Genomic DNA, 20,194 nt, shown 5'->3' with positions numbered 1-20,194 from the left:
ACAAGTGCCAACCCTTCACTCCTCCCCAGAGTACTGTAGCTCAAAGGCAGTGGCATCGGGCACCAGCAGCATTAACACTAGGACTTGGCCAGATTAACACTGGGAGGTGGCAGGTTTAACACTGGGAGATTTCAGGATGAAAACTGGGAGATTTCAGGTTTAACACTGGGAGATTTCAGGATGAAAACTGGGAGATGGCAGGTTTAACACTGGGAGATTTCAGGTTTAAAACTGGGAGATTTCAGGATGAAAACTGGGAGATTTCAGGTTTAACACTGGGAGATTTCAAGATGAAAACTGGGAGATGGCAGGTTTAACACTGGGAGATTTCAGGATGAAAACTGGGAGCTGGCAGGTTTAAAACTGGGAGATTTCAGGATGAAAACTGGGAGATGGCAGGTTTAACACTGGGAGATTTCAGGTTTAAAACTGGGAGATTTCAGGATGAAAACTGGAAGATTTCAGGTTTAACACTGGGAGATTTCTGGATGAAAACTGGGAGATTTCAGGTTTAACACTGGGAGATTTCAGGTTTATTACTGGGAGGATTCAGGTTTAACACTGGGAGATTTCAGGATGAAAACTGGGAGATTTCAGGTTTAACACTGGGAGATTTCAGGTTTAATACTGGGAGGATTCAGGTTTGTCACTGGGAGATTTCAGGATGAAAACTGGGAGATTTCAGGATTAACACTGGGAGATTTCAGGATGAAAACTGGGAGATTTCAGGTTTAACACTGGGAGATTTCAGGTTTAATACTGGGAGGATTCAGGTTTAACACTGGGAGATTTCAGGTTTAACACTGGGAGATTTCAGGTTTAATACTGGGAGGATTCAGGTTTAACACTGGGAGATTTCAGGTTTAACACTGGGAGATTTCAGGTTTAATACTGGGAGGATTCAGGTTTGACACTGGGAGATTTCAGGATTAACACTGGGAGATTTCAGGATGAAATCTGGGAGATTTCAGGTTTAACACTGGGAGATTTCAGGTTTAATACTGGGAGGATTCAGGTTTAACACTGGGAGATTTCAGGATAAAACTGGGAGATTTCAGGTTTAACACTGGGAGATTTCAGGTTTAACACTGGGAGGGACCCCTGTGATAGGCAGACCCCTACAGGGACCCCTGACTAAGGGGTTCCCCCCCCTTCCCCACGGACACACCTCCCCGCTCTCCGAAAACAGACCCCTGTCTGGAATTCTGAGCGCAATGCAGACAGGGGCAGTGGGAAGTATTCCAGCTGCAATACTCACCTTGCAGCTCCACGTGTCCACTCCTCCAGGAAGAGCAGAAGTCTCCATCTCGTTCCCACAGATCCGCTATCGGCAGACCATTCATGGCTTTAGAGTGTGGTCAGAGAGACCTTAGTGCAGCGGAATCACGCATGGAGTTATTGGAATGCACTCGGAGCACTTTCACCTCTTTGAGGTGGTCAATGTTTACAAACATTGGCGTTTTACCACTCAGGCCACTGAAGCCAATGGGATCAAAGCAGCGGATGGTTTATACGAGCGGTCAGTCATGGTGTGCAGACAGTGGATCTGTGGGAGCCAGCCGCAGCAGCAGCCTCTCGCCTGGCAGGAATGGACACGTTGAGCTGCCAGCTAAGTATTACAGCTAGAATGCTTCTCACAGCCTCTGTCAGCACTGCTGCTCAGCGTCCAGACTGGGGTCCTTTTTCTGAGGGGTCCGTGTGGCGGGTGAGGTGGTCTGTGTGGGGGGTCTGTGTGGGGGGTGGGGGTTCTGCGTGGGGGGCGAGGGGGTTCTGTGTGGGGGGTCTGTGTGAGGGGTGGGGGTTCTGTGTGGGGGTGAGGGGGTCTGTGTGGGGGTCTGTGTGAGGGGTGGGGGGTCTGTGTGGGGGTGAAGGAGTCTGTGTGGGGGTGGGGGGTCTGTGTGAGGGTGAGAGGATCTGTGAGGGGGTCTGTGTGAGGGGTCCATGTGGGGGGGTGGCGAGTCTGTGTGGGGGTGGGGGCTCTGTGTGGGGGTCTGTGTGAGGGGTCTGTGTGAGGGGTGGGGGGTCTGTGTGGGGGTGAAGGAGTCTGTGTGGGGGTGGGGGGTCTGTGTGGGGTGGGGGCTCTGTGTGGGGGTCTGTGTGAGGGGTGGGTGGTCTGTGTGGGGTGGGAAGTCTGTGTGGGGGTGGGGGCTCTGTATGGGGGCTTTGTGTGAGGGGTCTATGTGGGGGTGGGGAGTCTGTGTGGGGGTGGGGGCTCTATGTGGGGGTCTGTGTGGGTGGTGGCGAGTCTGTGTGGGGGTGGGGGCTCTGTGTGGGGGTCTGTGTGAGGGGTCTGTGTGGGGGGTGGGGAGTCTGTGTGGGGTGGGGGCACTGTGGGGGTCTGTGTGGGGGGTGGGGGCACTGTGTGGGTTGGGGGGTCTGTGTGGGGGTCTGTGTAGGGGGTGGGGGCTCTGTGTGGGGTTGGGGTCTCTGTGTGGGGGTTTATGTGAGGGGTCTGTGTGAGGGGTGGGGGGACTGTGTGGGGGGTGGGGGCTCAGTGTGGGGGTCTGTGAGGGGGTGGGGAGTCTGTGTGAGGGGGGTGTGTGAGGGGTGGAAGGTCTGTGTGAGGGGTGTGGGGTCTGTGTGGGGCGGGGGCTTTGTGTGGGGGTCTGTGTGGGGGTGTGGGGTCTGTGTGGGGGCTCTGTGTGGGGTCTGTGTGGGTGTGGGGTCTGTGTGGGGGGTGGGGGCTCTGTGTGGGGGTGTGGGGTCTGTGTGGGGGATGGAGGCTCTGTGTGGGGGTGTGGGGTCTGTGTGGGGGGTGGGGGCTCTGTGGAAGAGGTTCCTTTATGCAGGGGTCCCTGTGGGGGTCCCCCTATTACAGGGCCCCCGTACTTGGGTGGGGGCGCTCAGGAATCCGGGGGTTGAGGGCTGCTGTGCTGTCAGGGGTTTGGGGGCGGGGGTGATTTTCGGTGTGGGGATCGGGTCCAATTTTCGATGCGTGGTTGGGTTGCCTTGCCGGCTGCAGGAATCCGCTATCGGGCCACCCGCTCAAGGTGGCGAGCCGATAGCGGGATTCCCGGGGAATCCCTCATATTCCACGCCATGCATTAATTTGCAAACCTCTGGGGTAAAGGTGACAACGGCCGCCTCTACCCCAGAGTGAAACGCTGGCGAATGCAAAACCCTAAATATAGAGACCAGCAAAGGTGGGATTAAACCCACAGGAAGTATCTCCGACATGGTGCTGGAAAAGGAAGCCCAGAAACTGGGGAGTCTGGGGCGAGACCACAACATCTGTCCATGATCAGCTGGGGCAAGTGAACAGCGAGCACATCTGTCCTCAACATTTGGAAGCCGCCTTGTGCACATCCTCCCCTCACATCGCACCTGGAAGTCCAGGAGGCCCCATTTCTAGCGGGTGGTCCAATAGCGAGGTCCCCGGCTGTCCCCCCCACCCCCACATCACAACTCAGCTCCCCCCCGATTCTCTGGCTCACTCCACCTCCCCAGCAGTACAGGGGGCGATCCGACACTCCCCTCGCAACCGCTATACCCCCCTCCCGACCAGATACCCCTTAAATAAAGAAGGCCCCACAGAGACCCCCTAAATAAAGAGACCCCACCCCGACAGACCATCCAGAAGAGATACCCCTGTCAGGAAGCCCCCCCAGAAGAGAGACTCCTGTCTGGAAGCCAGAGAGCATCCAGGCTAAGGCAGAGAAAATAATCACTGCTTTAACACTCACCTGGGCAATACACCTGCTGGCTCAGACACAGGAAGCAGCATTTGTCAATTCATGGAAAGCGAAAACCAGTCAGCAGATCTTTGATCTGCAAGCCATTCATTTCATTTCTGTGTGATACTGATCATACTCAGCTGTGATTGATAACTTCCACCCCCCCCCCCCAGCTGTCAGCATTGTTCCATTCATCGCCCTTCACGGTTGAGCAACTTCAAAGTGGTCAGCTGTGAAATTTATAAACATCAAGTTTCGATTGACAGCTCCCGGGCCACTTCAAACAGAATTAAGTGCTTTCTAATCATCTCCCTTCTCGGTCGAGTGGCTTTGAAGTGAATAGCTGTGGGGGTGACCAGGGGGTTGCATTGTGGGAGGGGGAGGGTTGCCCTCCTGTGGACTTCGGGGCAGCTCACTTAAGACGTTTAACCCCAGGTCACTGTCTGTGTGGAGTTTGAAATTCTCCCCGTGTTTGCGTGGGTATCACCCCCCACAGCCCAAAGATGTGCGGGGTAGGCCGACTGGCCACGTTAAATTGCCCCTTAATTGGAAAAATGGGTCGGCGCCTGATGCCAATCCCATTTTCTCCCCGACACTGGATTCTCCGCCGCATTGGGAATTCCGGTACCGACAGCGCAAGGCGGAGGAGAATCCAGGCCGGGAGTGACAGCAGGCCATTCGGCCCTTCCAGGCTGCTCCACAATCCAGTAACATCTACCCCATTCCACTCACTGTGTGACCCACATACCCCTAAGGGTACCAAAATCAATTCACCATGTCTTGGATATATTCAATGACTTGAGTATCCACAGCTCTTTGGGCTGGAGAATCCTGGCAATTCTCAACCTGCTGACTGAAGAGGTTTCTCCGAGTCTTAGTCCTAAATATCTGCTCTGTTATCCGAAGACTATGTTCCAGATTCTCTGGGCAAAAGAAGCAGCCTCACAGCACGGGGACACAGTTGGGGTATGGCACAGTGGCTAGCACTGCAGCCTCACCGCACGGTGACACAGTTGGGGTATGGCACAGTGGCTAGCACTGCAGCCTCACAGCACGGGGACACAGTTGGGGTATGGCACAGTGGCTAGCACTGCAGCCTCACAGCACGGGGACACAGTTGGGGTATGGCACAGTGGCTAGCACTGCTGCCTCACAGCACGGTGACACAGTCAGGGTATGGCACAGTGGCTAGTGCAGCTGCCTCACAGCGCCAGGGACCCAGGTTCGATTCCGGCCTTGGGTCATTGTCTGTGTGGAGTTTGCACTTTCTCCCTGTGTCTGCTTGAGTTTCCTCTGGGTGAACAAAGAACAATACAGCACAGGAACAGACCCTTCGGCCCTCCAAGGCTGCACCGGTCATGATACCAGCCTTGGCCAAAACCCTCAGCACTTCCTTGTGCCGTATCCCTCTATACCCATCCTATCCATGTGTTTGTCAAGATGCCTTTTAAATGCTGTTAATGTATCTGCTTCCAGAACCTCCCCTGGCAACGCGTTCCAGGCACTCACCACCCTCTGTGTAAAAAACCTGCCTCGCACATCTCCTCTAAACATTGCCCCACGGACCTTAAACCTCTGCCCCCTGGTGACTGACCCCTCCACCCTGGGAAAGAGTGCCTGCCCATCCACTCTATCCATGCCCCTCATAATCTTGTAGGCCTCTACAAGGTCACCCCTCAACCTCCGTCTTTCTAATGAAACCAGTCCGAGTCTATTCAGTCCCTCCACATAGCTCACACCCTCCAGACCAGGCAACATCCTGGTAAACCTCCTCTCCACCCTCTACAAAGCCTCCACATCCTTCTGGTAGTGTGGCGACCAGAATTGTGCGCAATATTCCAAGTGCGGCCTTACCAAGGTTCTATACAACTGCAGCATGACTTGCCAGTTTTTATACTCGATGCCCCGTCCAATGAAGGCAAGCATTCCGGATGCTTTCTCGACTACCTTGTCCGCTTGTATTGCCACATTGAAAGATCTGTGGACCTGCACGCCCAGATCTCTCTGACCTTCTATATTCCTAAGAGTTTTGCTATTTATGGAAGATTTCCCCTCTATGTTAGACCTCCCGAAATGCATTACCTCACATTGGCCACTGTCCGTGCTTTTGTGTCTAATGAGCTTTTTGTCACTGTCAGATGTAGCCAAGAGGTACGAGTGTGCAAACTTCGGGGAACAGGGCATCACTGTGGGCTGCTGGGATTCTTATCGTCATGACATCGATTGCCAATGGATTGACATCACAGACGTGAAACCTGGAAACTACATCCTGCAGGTAAACCAGGAATTGAGGATGAGCGCAGGAATTGGAGAGATCAGTAAAATAGGTCATCATTCTTTAAGAAAGAGATAGATAGGTTCTTGATTATTAAGGGATTCAGGGGTTATGGGGAATGGTGGTCTGGGATAGTGGGTCGCACATTGTCCTTTCACACTCTGGGACAGTGGGTAACACACTGTCCTTTCACACTCTGGGACAGGGGTCACACACTATCCTTTCACACTCTGGGACAGTGGGTCACACACTGTCCTTTCGCACTCTGGGACAGGGGTCACACACTGTCCTTTCACACTCTGGGACAGGGGTCACACACTGTCCTTTCACACTCTGGGACAGTGGGTCACACACTGTCCTTTCCCACTCTGGGACACTGGGTCACACACTGTCCTTTCACACTCTGGGACAGTGGGTCTCACACTGTCCTTTCATACACTGGGACAGTGGGTCGCACACTGTCCTTTCACACTCTGGGACAGTGGGTCACACACTGTCCTTTCACACTCTGGGACAGGGGTCACATACTATCCTTTCACACTCTGGGACAGTGGGTCACTGTCCTTTCACACTCTGGGAGCGGGGGTAACACACTGTCCTTTCACACTCTGGGACAGTGGGTCACACACTGTCCATTCACACTCTGGGACAGTGGTTCACGCACTGTCCTTTCACACTCTGGGGCAGTGGGGCACACACTGTCCTTTCACACTCTGGGACAGTGGGTCACACTCTGGGACAGTGGGTCACACGCTGTCCTTTCACATTCTGGGACACTGGGTCACACGCTGTCCTTTCACACTCTGGGACTGTGGGACACACACTGTCCTTTCACACTCTGGGACAGTGGGTCACACACTGTCCTTTCACACTCTGGGACAGTGGGTCACACACTGTCCTTTCACACTCTGGGACAGTGGGTCACACACTGTCCTTTCACACTCTGGGACAGTGGGTCACACACTGTCCTTTCACACTCTGGGTCAGTGGATCACACGCTGTCCTTTCACACTCTGGGACAGTGGGTCACACGCTGTCCTTTCACACTCTGGGGCACTGGATCACACGCTGTCCTTTCACACTCTGGGACAGTGGGTCACACACTGTCATTTCACACTCTGGGACAGTGGGTCACACACTGTCCTTTCACACTCTGGGACAGTGGGGCACACACTGTCCTTTCGCACTCTGGGACAGTGGGTCACACACTGTCCTTTCGCACTCTGGGAGAGTGGGTCACACACTGTCCTTTCACACTCTGGGACAGTGGGTCACACACTGTCCTTTCACACTCTGGGACAGTGGGTCACACACTGTCCTTTCACACTCTGGGACAGTGGGTCACACACTGTCCTTTCGCACTCTGGGACAGTGGGTCACACACTGTCCTTTCGCACTCTGGGAGAGTGGGTCACACACTGTCCTTTCACACTCTGGGAGAGTGGGTCACACACTGTCCTTTCACACTCTGGGACAGTGGGTCACACACTGTCCTTTCACACTCTGGGACAGTGGGTCACACACTGTCCTTTCACACTCTGGGACAGTGGGTCACACACTGCCTTTCACACTCTGGGACAGTGGGTCACACACTGTCCTTTCACACTCTGGGACAGTGGGTCACACACTGTCCTTTCACACTCTGGGACAGTGGGTCACACGCTGTCCTTTCAGACTCTGGGACAGTGGGTCACACGCTGTCCTTTCACACTCTGGGACAGTGGGTCACACGCTGTCCTTTCACACTCTGGGACAGTGGGCCTCACACTGTGCTTTCACACTCCGGGACAGTGGGTCACACACTGTCCTTTCACACTCTGGGACAGTGGGTCACACACTGTCCTTTCACACTCTGGGACACTGGGTCACGCACTGTCCTTTCACACTCTGGGACAGTGGGACACACACTGTCCTTTCACACTCTGGGACAGTGGGTCACGCACTGTCCTTTCACACTCTGGGACAGTGGGTCACGCACTGTCCTTTCACACTCTGGCACAGTGGGTCACGCACTGTCATTTCACACTCTGGGACATTGGGTCACACACTTTCCTTTCACACTCTGGGACAGTGGGTCACACACTGATCTTTCACACTCTGGGACAGTGGGTCACGCACTGTCCTTTCACACTCTGGGACAGTGGGTCACACACTGTCCTTTCAGACTCTGGGTCAGTGGGTCACACACTGTCCTTTCACACACTGGGACAGTGGGTCACACACTGTCCTTTCACAATCTGGGACAGTGGGTCACACACTGTCCTTTCACACTCTGGGACAGTGGATCACACACTGTCCTTTCACACTCTGGGACAGTGGGTCACACACTGTCCTTTCACACTCTGGGACAGTGGGTCACACACTGTCCTTTCACAATCTGGGACAGTGGATCACACACTGTCCTTTCACACTCTGGGACAGTGGGCCACACACTGTCCTTTCACACTCTGGGACAGTGGCTCACACACTGACCTTTCACACTCTGGGACAGTGGGCCTCACACTGTCCTTTCACACTCTGGGACAGTGGGTCACACACTGTCCTTTCACACTCTGGGACAGTGGGTCACACACTGTCCTTTCACACTCTGGGACACTGGGTCACGCACTGTCCTTTCACAGTCTGGGACACTGGTTCACGCACTGTCCTTTCACACTCTGGGACAGTGGGCCACACACTGTCTTTTCACACTCTGGGACACTGGGTCACACACTCCTTTCACACTCTGGGAGAGTGGGTCACACACTGTCCTTTCACACTCTGGGACAGTGGGCCTCACGCTGTGCTTTCACACTCTGGGACAGTGGGTCACACACTGTCCTTTCACACTCTGGGACAGTGGGTCACACACTGTCCTTTCACACTCTGGGACACTGGGTCACGCACTGTCCTTTCACACTCTGGGACAGTGGGTCACACGCTGTCCTTTCACACTCTGGGACAGTGGGTCACACGCTGTCCTTTCACACTCTGGGACAGTGGGCCTCACACTGTGCTTTCACACTCTGGGACAGTGGGTCACTCACTGTCCTTTCACACTCTGGGACAGTGGGTCACACACTGTCCTTTCACACTCTGGGACACTGGGTCACGCACTGTCCTTTCACACTCTGGGACAGTGGGACACACACTGTCCTTTCACACTCTGGGACAGTGGGTCACGCACTGTCCTTTCACACTCTGGGACAGTGGGTCACGCACTGTCCTTTCACACTCTGGCACAGTGGGTCACGCACTGTCATTTCACACTCTGGGACATTGGGTCACACACTTTCCTTTCACACTCTGGGACAGTAGGTCACACACTGATCTTTCACACTCTGGGACAGTGGGTCACGCACTGTCCTTTCACACTCTGGGACAGTGGGTCACACACTGTCCTTTCAGACTCTGGGTCAGTGGGTCACACACTGTCCTTTCACACACTGGGACAGTGGGTCACACACTGTCCTTTCACAATCTGGGACAGTGGGTCACACACTGTCCTTTCACACTCTGGGACAGTGGGTCACACACTGTCCTTACACACTCTGGGACAGGGGTCACATACTATCCTTTCACACTCTGGGACAGTGGGTCACTGTCCTTTCACACTCTGGGAGCGGGGGTAACACACTGTCCTTTCACACTCTGGGACAGTGGGTCACGCACTGTCCTTTCACACTCTGGGACAGTGGGTCACACACTGTCCTTTCACACTCTGGGACAGTGGGTCACACACTGTCCTTTCACACTCTGGGACAGTGGGTCACACACTGTCCTTTCACACTCTGGGACAGTGGGTCACACGCTGTCCTTTCACACTCTGGGACAGTGGGTCACACGCTGTCCTTTCACACTCTGGGACAGTGGGTCACACGCTGTCCTTTCACACTCTGGGACAGTGGGCCTCACACTGTGCTTTCACACTCTGGGACAGTGGGTCACACACTGTCCTTTCACACTCTGGGACAGTGGGTCACACACTGTCCTTTCACACTCTGGGACACTGGGTCACGCACTGTCCTTTCACACTCTGGGACAGTGGGACACACACTGTCCTTTCACACTCTGGGACAGTGGGTCACGCACTGTCCTTTCACACTCTGGGACAGTGGGTCACGCACTGTCCTTTCACACTCTGGCACAGTGGGTCACGCACTGTCATTTCACACTCTGGGACATTGGGTCACACACTTTCCTTTCACACTCTGGGACAGTGGGTCACACACTGATCTTTCACACTCTGGGACAGTGGGTCACGCACTGTCCTTTCACACTCTGGGACAGTGGGTCACACACTGTCCTTTCAGACTCTGGGTCAGTGGGTCACACACTGTCCTTTCACACACTGGGACAGTGGGTCACACACTGTCCTTTCACAATCTGGGACAGTGGGTCACACACTGTCCTTTCACACTCTGGGACAGTGGATCACACACTGTCCTTTCACACTCTGGGACAGTGGGTCACACACTGTCCTTTCACACTCTGGGACAGTGGGTCACACACTGTCCTTTCACAATCTGGGACAGTGGATCACACACTGTCCTTTCACACTCTGGGACAGTGGGCCACACACTGTCCTTTCACACTCTGGGACAGTGGCTCACACACTGACCTTTCACACTCTGGGACAGTGGGTCACACACTGTCCTTTCACAATCTGGGACAGTGGGTCACACACTGTCCTTTCACACTCTGGGACAGTGGGCCTCACACTGTCCTTTCACACTCTGGGACAGTGGGTCACACACTGTCCTTTCACACTCTGGGACAGTGGGTCACACACTGTCCTTTCACACTCTGGGACACTGGGTCACGCACTGTCCTTTCACAGTCTGGGACACTGGTTCACGCACTGTCCTTTCACACTCTGGGACAGTGGGCCACACACTGTCTTTTCACACTCTGGGACACTGGGTCACACACTCCTTTCACACTCTGGGAGAGTGGGTCACACACTGTCCTTTCACACTCTGGGACAGTGGGCCTCACGCTGTGCTTTCACACTCTGGGACAGTGGGTCACACACTGTCCTTTCACACTCTGGGACAGTGGGTCACACACTGTCCTTTCACACTCTGGGACACTGGGTCACGCACTGTCCTTTCACACTCTGGGACAGTGGGTCACACGCTGTCCTTTCACACTCTGGGACAGTGGGTCACACGCTGTCCTTTCACACTCTGGGACAGTGGGCCTCACACTGTGCTTTCACACTCTGGGACAGTGGGTCACTCACTGTCCTTTCACACTCTGGGACAGTGGGTCACACACTGTCCTTTCACACTCTGGGACACTGGGTCACGCACTGTCCTTTCACACTCTGGGACAGTGGGACACACACTGTCCTTTCACACTCTGGGACAGTGGGTCACGCACTGTCCTTTCACACTCTGGGACAGTGGGTCACGCACTGTCCTTTCACACTCTGGCACAGTGGGTCACGCACTGTCATTTCACACTCTGGGACATTGGGTCACACACTTTCCTTTCACACTCTGGGACAGTAGGTCACACACTGATCTTTCACACTCTGGGACAGTGGGTCACGCACTGTCCTTTCACACTCTGGGACAGTGGGTCACACACTGTCCTTTCAGACTCTGGGTCAGTGGGTCACACACTGTCCTTTCACACACTGGGACAGTGGGTCACACACTGTCCTTTCACAATCTGGGACAGTGGGTCACACACTGTCCTTTCACACTCTGGGACAGTGGGTCACACACTGTCTTTACACACTCTGGGACAGGGGTCACATACTATCCTTTCACACTCTGGGACAGTGGGTCACTGTCCTTTCACACTCTGGGAGCGGGGGTAACACACTGTCCTTTCACACTCTGGGACAGTGGGTCACACACTGTCCTTTCACACTCTGGGACAGTGGGTCACACTCTTGGACAGTGGGTCACACGCTGTCCTTTCACATTCTGGGACACTGGGTCACACGCTGTCCTTTCACACTCTGGGACTGTGGGACACACACTGTCCTTTCACACTCTGGGACAGTGGGTCACACACTGTCCTTTCACACTCTGGGACAGTGGGTCACACACTGTCCTTTCACACTCTGGGACAGTGGGTCACACACTGTCCTTTCACACTCTGGGACAGTGGGTCACACACTGTCCTTTCACACTCTGGGACAGTGGGTTACACACTGTCCTTTCACACTCTGGGTCAGTGGATCACACGCTGTCCTTTCACACTCTGGGACAGTGGGTCACACGCTGTCCTTTCACACTCTGGGGCACTGGGTCACACGCTGTCCTTTCACACTCTGGGACAGTGGGTCACACACTGTCATTTCACACTCTGGGACAGTGGGTCACACACTGTCCTTTCACACTCTGGGACAGTGGGGCACACACTGTCCTTTCGCACTCTGGGACAGTGGGTCACACACTGTCCTTTCGCACTCTGGGAGAGTGGGTCACACACTGTCCTTTCACACTCTGGGACAGTGGGTCACACACTGTCCTTTCACACTCTGGGACAGTGGGTCACACACTGTCCTTTCACACTCTGGGACAGTGGGCCTCACACTGTGCTTTCACACTCTGGGACAGTGGGTCACACACTGTCCTTTCACACTCTGGGACAGTGGGTCACACACTGTCCTTTCACACTCTGGGACACTGGGTCACGCACTGTCCTTTCACACTCTGGGACAGTGGGTCACACACTGATCTTTCACACTCTGGGACAGTGGGTCACGCACTGTCCTTTCACACTCTGGGACAGTGGGTCACACACTGTCCTTTCAGACTCTGGGTCAGTGGGTCACACACTGTCCTTTCACACACTGGGACAGTGGGTCACACACTGTCCTTTCACAATCTGGGACAGTGGGTCACACACTGTCCTTTCACACTCTGGGACAGTGGATCACACACTGTCCTTTCACACTCTGGGACAGTGGGTCACACACTGTCCTTTCACACTCTGGGACAGTGGGTCACACACTGTCCTTTCACAATCTGGGACAGTGGATCACACACTGTCCTTTCACACTCTGGGACAGTGGGCCACACACTGTCCTTTCACACTCTGGGACAGTGGCTCACACACTGACCTTTCACACTCTGGGACAGTGGGTCACACACTGTCCTTTCACAATCTGGGACAGTGGGTCACACACTGTCCTTTCACACTCTGGGACAGTGGGCCTCACACTGTCCTTTCACACTCTGGGACAGTGGGTCACACACTGTCCTTTCACACTCTGGGACAGTGGGTCACACACTGTCCTTTCACACTCTGGGACACTGGGTCACGCACTGTCCTTTCACAGTCTGGGACACTGGTTCACGCACTGTCCTTTCACACTCTGGGACAGTGGGCCACACACTGTCTTTTCACACTCTGGGACACTGGGTCACACACTCCTTTCACACTCTGGGAGAGTGGGTCACACACTGTCCTTTCACACTCTGGGACAGTGGGCCTCACGCTGTGCTTTCACACTCTGGGACAGTGGGTCACACACTGTCCTTTCACACTCTGGGACAGTGGGTCACACACTGTCCTTTCACACTCTGGGACACTGGGTCACGCACTGTCCTTTCAAACTCTGGGACAATGGGTCACACGCTGTCCTTTCACACTCTGGGACAGTGGGTCACACGCTGTCCTTTCACACTCTGGGACAGTGGGCCTCACACTGTGCTTTCACACTCTGGGACAGTGGGTCACTCACTGTCCTTTCACACTCTGGGACAGTGGGTCACACACTGTCCTTTCACACTCTGGGACACTGGGTCACGCACTGTCCTTTCACACTCTGGGACAGTGGGACACACACTGTCCTTTCACACTCTGGGACAGTGGGTCACACACTGTCCTTTCACACTCTGGGACAGTGGGTCACGCACTGTCCTTTCACACTCTGGCACAGTGGGTCACGCACTGTCATTTCACACTCTGGGACATTGGGTCACACACTTTCCATTCACACTCTGGGACAGTAGGTCACACACTGATCTTTCACACTCTGGGACAGTGGGTCACGCACTGTCCTTTCACACTCTGGGACAGTGGGTCACACACTGTCCTTTCAGACTCTGGGTCAGTGGGTCACACACTGTCCTTTCACACACTGGGACAGTGGGTCACACACTGTCCTTTCACAATCTGGGACAGTGGGTCACACACTGTCCTTTCACACTCTGGGACAGTGGGTCACACACTGTCTTTACACACTCTGGGACAGGGGTCACATACTATCCTTTCACACTCTGGGACAGTGGGTCACTGTCCTTTCACACTCTGGGAGCGGGGGTAACACACTGTCCTTTCACACTCTGGGACAGTGGGTCACACACTGTCCTTTCACACTCTGGGACAGTGGGTCACACTCTTGGACAGTGGGTCACACGCTGTCCTTTCACATTCTGGGACACTGGGTCACACGCTGTCCTTTCACACTCTGGGACTGTGGGACACACACTGTCCTTTCACACTCTGGGACAGTGGGTCACACACTGTCCTTTCACACTCTGGGACAGTGGGTCACACACTGTCCTTTCACACTCTGGGACAGTGGGTCACACACTGTCCTTTCACACTCTGGGACAGTGGGTCACACACTGTCCTTTCACACTCTGGGACAGTGGGTTACACACTGTCCTTTCACACTCTGGGTCAGTGGATCACACGCTGTCCTTTCACACTCTGGGACAGTGGGTCACACGCTGTCCTTTCACACTCTGGGGCACTGGGTCACACGCTGTCCTTTCACACTCTGGGACAGTGGGTCACACACTGTCATTTCACACTCTGGGACAGTGGGTCACACACTGTCCTTTCACACTCTGGGACAGTGGGGCACACACTGTCCTTTCGCACTCTGGGACAGTGGGTCACACACTGTCCTTTCGCACTCTGGGAGAGTGGGTCACACACTGTCCTTTCACACTCTGGGACAGTGGGTCACACACTGTCCTTTCACACTCTGGGACAGTGGGTCACACACTGTCCTTTCACACTCTGGGACAGTGGGTCACACACTGTCCTTTCACACTCTGGGACAGTGGGTCACACACTGTCCTTTCACACTCTGGGACAGTGGGTCACACACTGTCCTTTCACACTCTGGGACAGTGGGTCACACACTGTCCTTTCACACTCTGGGACAGTGGGTCACACACTGTCCTTTCACACTCTGGGACAGTGGGTCACACGCTGTCCTTTCACACTCTGGGACAGTGGGTCACACGCTGTCCTTTCACACTCTGGGACAGTGGGTCACACGCTGTCCTTTCACACTCTGGGACAGTGGGCCTCACACTGTGCTTTCACACTCTGGGACAGTGGGTCACACACTGTCCTTTCACACTCTGGGACAGTGGGTCACACACTGTCCTTTCACACTCTGGGACACTGGGTCACGCACTGTCCTTTCACACTCTGGGACAGTGGGACACACACTGTCCTTTCACACTCTCGGACAGTGGGTCACGCACTGTCCTTTCACACTCTGGGACAGTGGGTCACGCACTGTCCTTTCACACTCTGGCACAGTGGGTCACGCACTGTCATTTCACACTCTGGGACATTGGGTCACACACTTTCCTTTCACACTCTGGGACAGTGGGTCACACACTGATCTTTCACACACTGGGACAGTGGGTCACGCACTGTCCTTTCACACTCTGGGACAGTGGGTCACACACTGTCCTTTCAGACTCTGGGTCAGTGGGTCACACACTGTCCTTTCACACACTGGGACAGTGGGTCACACACTGTCCTTTCACAATCTGGGACAGTGGGTCACACACTGTCCTTTCACACTCTGGGACAGTGGATCACACACTGTCCTTTCACACTCTGGGACAGTGGGTCACACACTGTCCTTTCACTCTCTGGGACAGTGGGTCACACACTGTCCTTTCACAATCTGGGACAGTGGATCACACACTGTCCTTTCACACTCTGGGACAGTGGGCCACACACTGTCCTTTCACACTCTGGGACAGTGGCTCACACACCGACCTTTCACACTCTGGGACAGTGGGTCACACACTGTCCTTTCACAATCTGGGACAGTGGGTCACACACTGTCCTTTCACACTCTGGGACAGTGGGCCTCACACTGTCCTTTCACACTCTGGGACAGTGGGTCACACACTGTCCTTTCACACTCTGGGACAGTGGGTCACACACTGTCCTTTCACACTCTGGGACACTGGGTCACGCACTGTCCTTTCACAGTCTGGGACACTGGTTCACGCACTGTCCTTTCACACTCTGGGACAGTGGGCCACACACTGTCCTTTCACACTCTGGGACACTGGGTCACACACTCCTTTCACACTCTGGGAGAGTGGGTCACACACTGTCCTTTCACACTCTGGGACAGTGGGCCTCACGCTGTGCTTTCACACTCTGGGACAGTGGTCACACACTGTCCTTTCACACTCTGGGACAGTGGGTCACACGCTGTCCTTTCACACTCTGGGACAGTGGGTCACACGCTGTCCTTTCACACTCTGGGACAGTGGGCCTCACACTGTGCTTTCACACTCTGGGACAGTGGGTCACACACTGTCCTTTCACACTCTGGGACAGTGGGTCACACACTGTCCTTTCACACTCTGGGACACTGGGTCACGCACTGTCCTTTCACACTCTGGGACAGTGGGGCACACACTGTCCTTTCACACTCTGGGACAGTGGGTCACGCACTGTCCTTTCACACTCTGGGACAGTGGGTCACGCACTGTCCTTTCACACTCTGGCACAGTGGGTCACGCACTGTCATTTCACACTCTGGGACATTGGGTCACACACTTTCCTTTCACACTCTGGGACAGTAGGTCACACACTGATCTTTCACACTCTGGGACAGTGGGTCACGCACTGTCCTTTCACACTCTGGGACAGTGGGTCACACACTGTCCTTTCAGACTCTGGGTCAGTGGGTCACACACTGTCCTTTCACACACTGGGACAGTGGGTCACACACTGTCCTTTCACAATCTGGGACAGTGGGTCACACACTGTCCTTTCACAATCTGGGACAGTGGATCACACACTGTCCTTTCACACTCTGGGACAGTGGGCCACACACTGTCCTTTCACACTCTGGGACAGTGGCTCACACACTGACCTTTCACACTCTGGGACAGTGGGTCACACACTGTCCTTTCACAATCTGGGACAGTGGGTCACACACTGTCCTTTCACACTCTGAGACAGTGGGCCTCACACTGTCCTTTCACACTCTGGGACAGTGGGTCACACACTGTCCTTTCACACTCTGGGACAGTGGGTCACACACTGTCCTTTCACACTCTGGGACACTGGGTCACGCACTGTCCTTTCACAGTCTGGGACACTGGTTCACGCACTGTCCTTTCACACTCTGGGACAGTGGGCCACACACTGTCCTTTCACACTCTGGGACACTGGGTCACACACTCCTTTCACACTCTGGGAGAGTGGGTCACACACTGTCCTTTCACACTCTGGGACAGTGGGCCTCACGCTGTCCTTTCACACTCTGGGACAGTGGGTCACACACTGTCCTTTCACACTCTGGGACAGTGGGTCACACACTGTCCTTTCACACTCTGGGACAGTGGGTCACACACTGTCCATTCACACTCTGGGACAGTGGGTCACACACTGTCCTTTCACACTCTGGGACAGTGGGTCACACACTGTCGTTTCACACTCTGGGACAGTGGGTCACACACTGTCCTTTCGCACTCTGGGAGAGTGGGTCACACACTGTCCTTTCACACTCTGGGACAGTGGGCCTCACGCTGTCCTTTCACACTCTGGGACAGTGGGTCACACACTGTCCTTTCACACTCTGGGACAGTGGGTCACACACTGTCCTTTCACACTCTGGGACAGTGGGTCACACACTGTCATTTCACACTCTGGGACAGTGGGTCACACACTGTCCTTTCACACTCTGGGACAGTGGGTCACACACTGTCCTTTCACACTCTGGGACAGTGGGACACACACTGTCCTTTCACACTCTGGGACAGTGGGTCACACACTGTCCTTTCACACTCTGGGACAGTGGGTCACACACTGTCCTTTCACACTCTGGGACAGTGGGTCACTCACTGTCCTTTCACACTCTGGGTCAGTGGGTCACACACTGTCCTTTCACACTCTGGGACAGTGGGTCACACACTGTCCTTTCACACTCTGGGACAGTGGGTCACACACTGTCCTTTCACACTCTGGGACAGTGGGTCACACACTGTCCTTTCACACTCTGGGACAGTGGGTCACACACTGTCCTTTCACACTCTGAGACAGTGGGTCACACACTGTCCTTTCACACTCTGGGACACTGGGTCACACACTGTCCTTTCACACTCTGGGAGAGTGGGTCACACACTGTCCTTTCACACTCTGGGACAGTGGTCACACACTGTCCTTTCACACTCTGGGACAGTGGGTCACTCACTGTCCTTTCACACTCTGGGTCAGTGGGTCACACACTGTCCTTTCACACTCTGGGACAGTGGGTCACACACTGTCCTTTCACACTCTGGGACAGTGGGCCACACACTGTCCACACTCTGGGACAGTGGAATGGACACTGTCCTTTCACAGTCTGGGACAGTGGGCCACACACTGTCCACACTCTGGGACAGTGGAATGGACACTGTCCTTTCACACTCTGGGCCAGTGGGTCACACACTGTCCTTTCACACTCTGGGACAGTGGGTCACACACTGTCCTTTCACACTCTGGGACACTGGGTCACACACTGTCCACACTCTGGGACAGTGGGTCACACACTGACCTTTCACACTCTGGGACAGTGGGTCACACACTGTCAACACTCTGGGACAGTGGGTCACACACTGTCCTTTCACACTCTGGGACAGTGGGTCACACACTGACCTTTCACACTCTGGGACAGTGGGTCACACACTGTCCTTTCACACCCTGGGACAGTGGGTCACACACTGTCCTTTCACACTCTGGGACAGTGGGTCATGCACTGTCCTTTCACACTCTGGGACAGTGGGTCACACACTGACCTTTCACACTCTGGGACAGTGGGTCACACACTGTCCTTTCACACTCTGGGACAGTGGGTCACGCACTGTCCTTTCACACTCTGGGACAGTGGGTCACACACTGTCCTTTCGCACTCTGGGACAGTGGGTCACACACTGTCCTTTCACACTCTGGGACACTGGGTCACACACTGTCCTTTCACACTCTGGGACACTGGGTCACACACTGTCCTTTCACACTCTGGGACAGTGGGTCACACACTGTCCTTTCGCACTCTGGGACAGTGGGTCACACACTGTCCTTTCACACTCTGGGACAGTGGGTCACACACTGTCCTTTCATACTCTGGGACAGTGGGTCACACACTGTCCTTTCACACTCCGGGCCAGTGGTTCACACACTGTCCTTTCACACTCTGGGACACTGGGTCACACACTGTCCTTTCACACTCCGGGCCAGTGGTTCACACACTGTCCTTTCACACTCTGGGACACTGGGTCACACATTGTCCTTTCACACTCTGGGACAGTGGGTCACACACTGTCCTTTCACACTCTGGTACACTGGGTCACACACTGTCCTTTCACACTCCGGGACAGTGGGTCACACACTGTCCTTTCACACTCTGGGACACTGGGTCACACATTGTCCTTTCACACTCTGGGACAGTGGGTCACACACTGTCCTTTCACACTCTGGGACAGTGGGTCACACACTGACCTTTCACACTCTGGGACAGTGGGTCACACACTGTCCTTTCACACTCTGGGACAGTGGGTCACGCACTGTCCTTTCACACTCTGGGACAGTGGGTCACACACTGTCCTTTCACACTCTGGGACAGTGGGTCACACACTGTCCGTTCACACTCTGGGACAGTGGGTCACACACTGTCCTTTCACACTCTGGGACACTGGGTCACACACTGTCCTTTCACACTCTGGGACACTGGGTCACACATTGTCCTTTCACACTCGAGGACATTGGGCCCCACACTGTCCTTTCACACTCTGGGACAGTGGGTCACACACTGTCCTTTCACACTCTGGGACAGTGGGTCACACACTGTCCTTTCACACTCTGGGACACTGGGTCACACACTGTCCTTTCACACTCTGGGACACTGGGTCACACATTGTCCTTTCACACTCTGGGACACTGGGTCACACACTGTCCTTTCACACTCTGGGACAGTGGGTCACACACTGTCCTTTCACACTCTAGGACAGTGGGCCCCACACTGTCCTTTCACACTCTGGGA

The 20,194-nt window shown here is 54.5% G+C and overlaps 1 protein-coding gene across 2 annotated transcripts in view; it reads left to right on the top strand.

Annotated features, from left to right (window-relative positions):
- The window catches only part of LOC140409347 (lysyl oxidase homolog 3B-like), a 461,422-nt gene that overhangs the window by 417,984 nt on the left and 23,244 nt on the right, over nt 1-20,194 (top strand). For both annotated transcript variants that reach the window (XM_072497763.1, XM_072497764.1), the window contains one exon: nt 5,813-5,949. In XM_072497763.1, the coding sequence (XP_072353864.1) occupies nt 5,813-5,949 (137 nt within the window). The remainder of the gene's footprint in view (nt 1-5,812; nt 5,950-20,194) is intronic.

This window comes from Scyliorhinus torazame, chromosome 3, assembly GCF_047496885.1.
Source record: "Scyliorhinus torazame isolate Kashiwa2021f chromosome 3, sScyTor2.1, whole genome shotgun sequence".
Classification (NCBI taxonomy): domain Eukaryota; kingdom Metazoa; phylum Chordata; class Chondrichthyes; order Carcharhiniformes; family Scyliorhinidae; genus Scyliorhinus; species Scyliorhinus torazame.
Note: the sequence above shows the minus strand (reverse complement) of the source record. Positions and strands in the feature narration are given on the sequence as shown.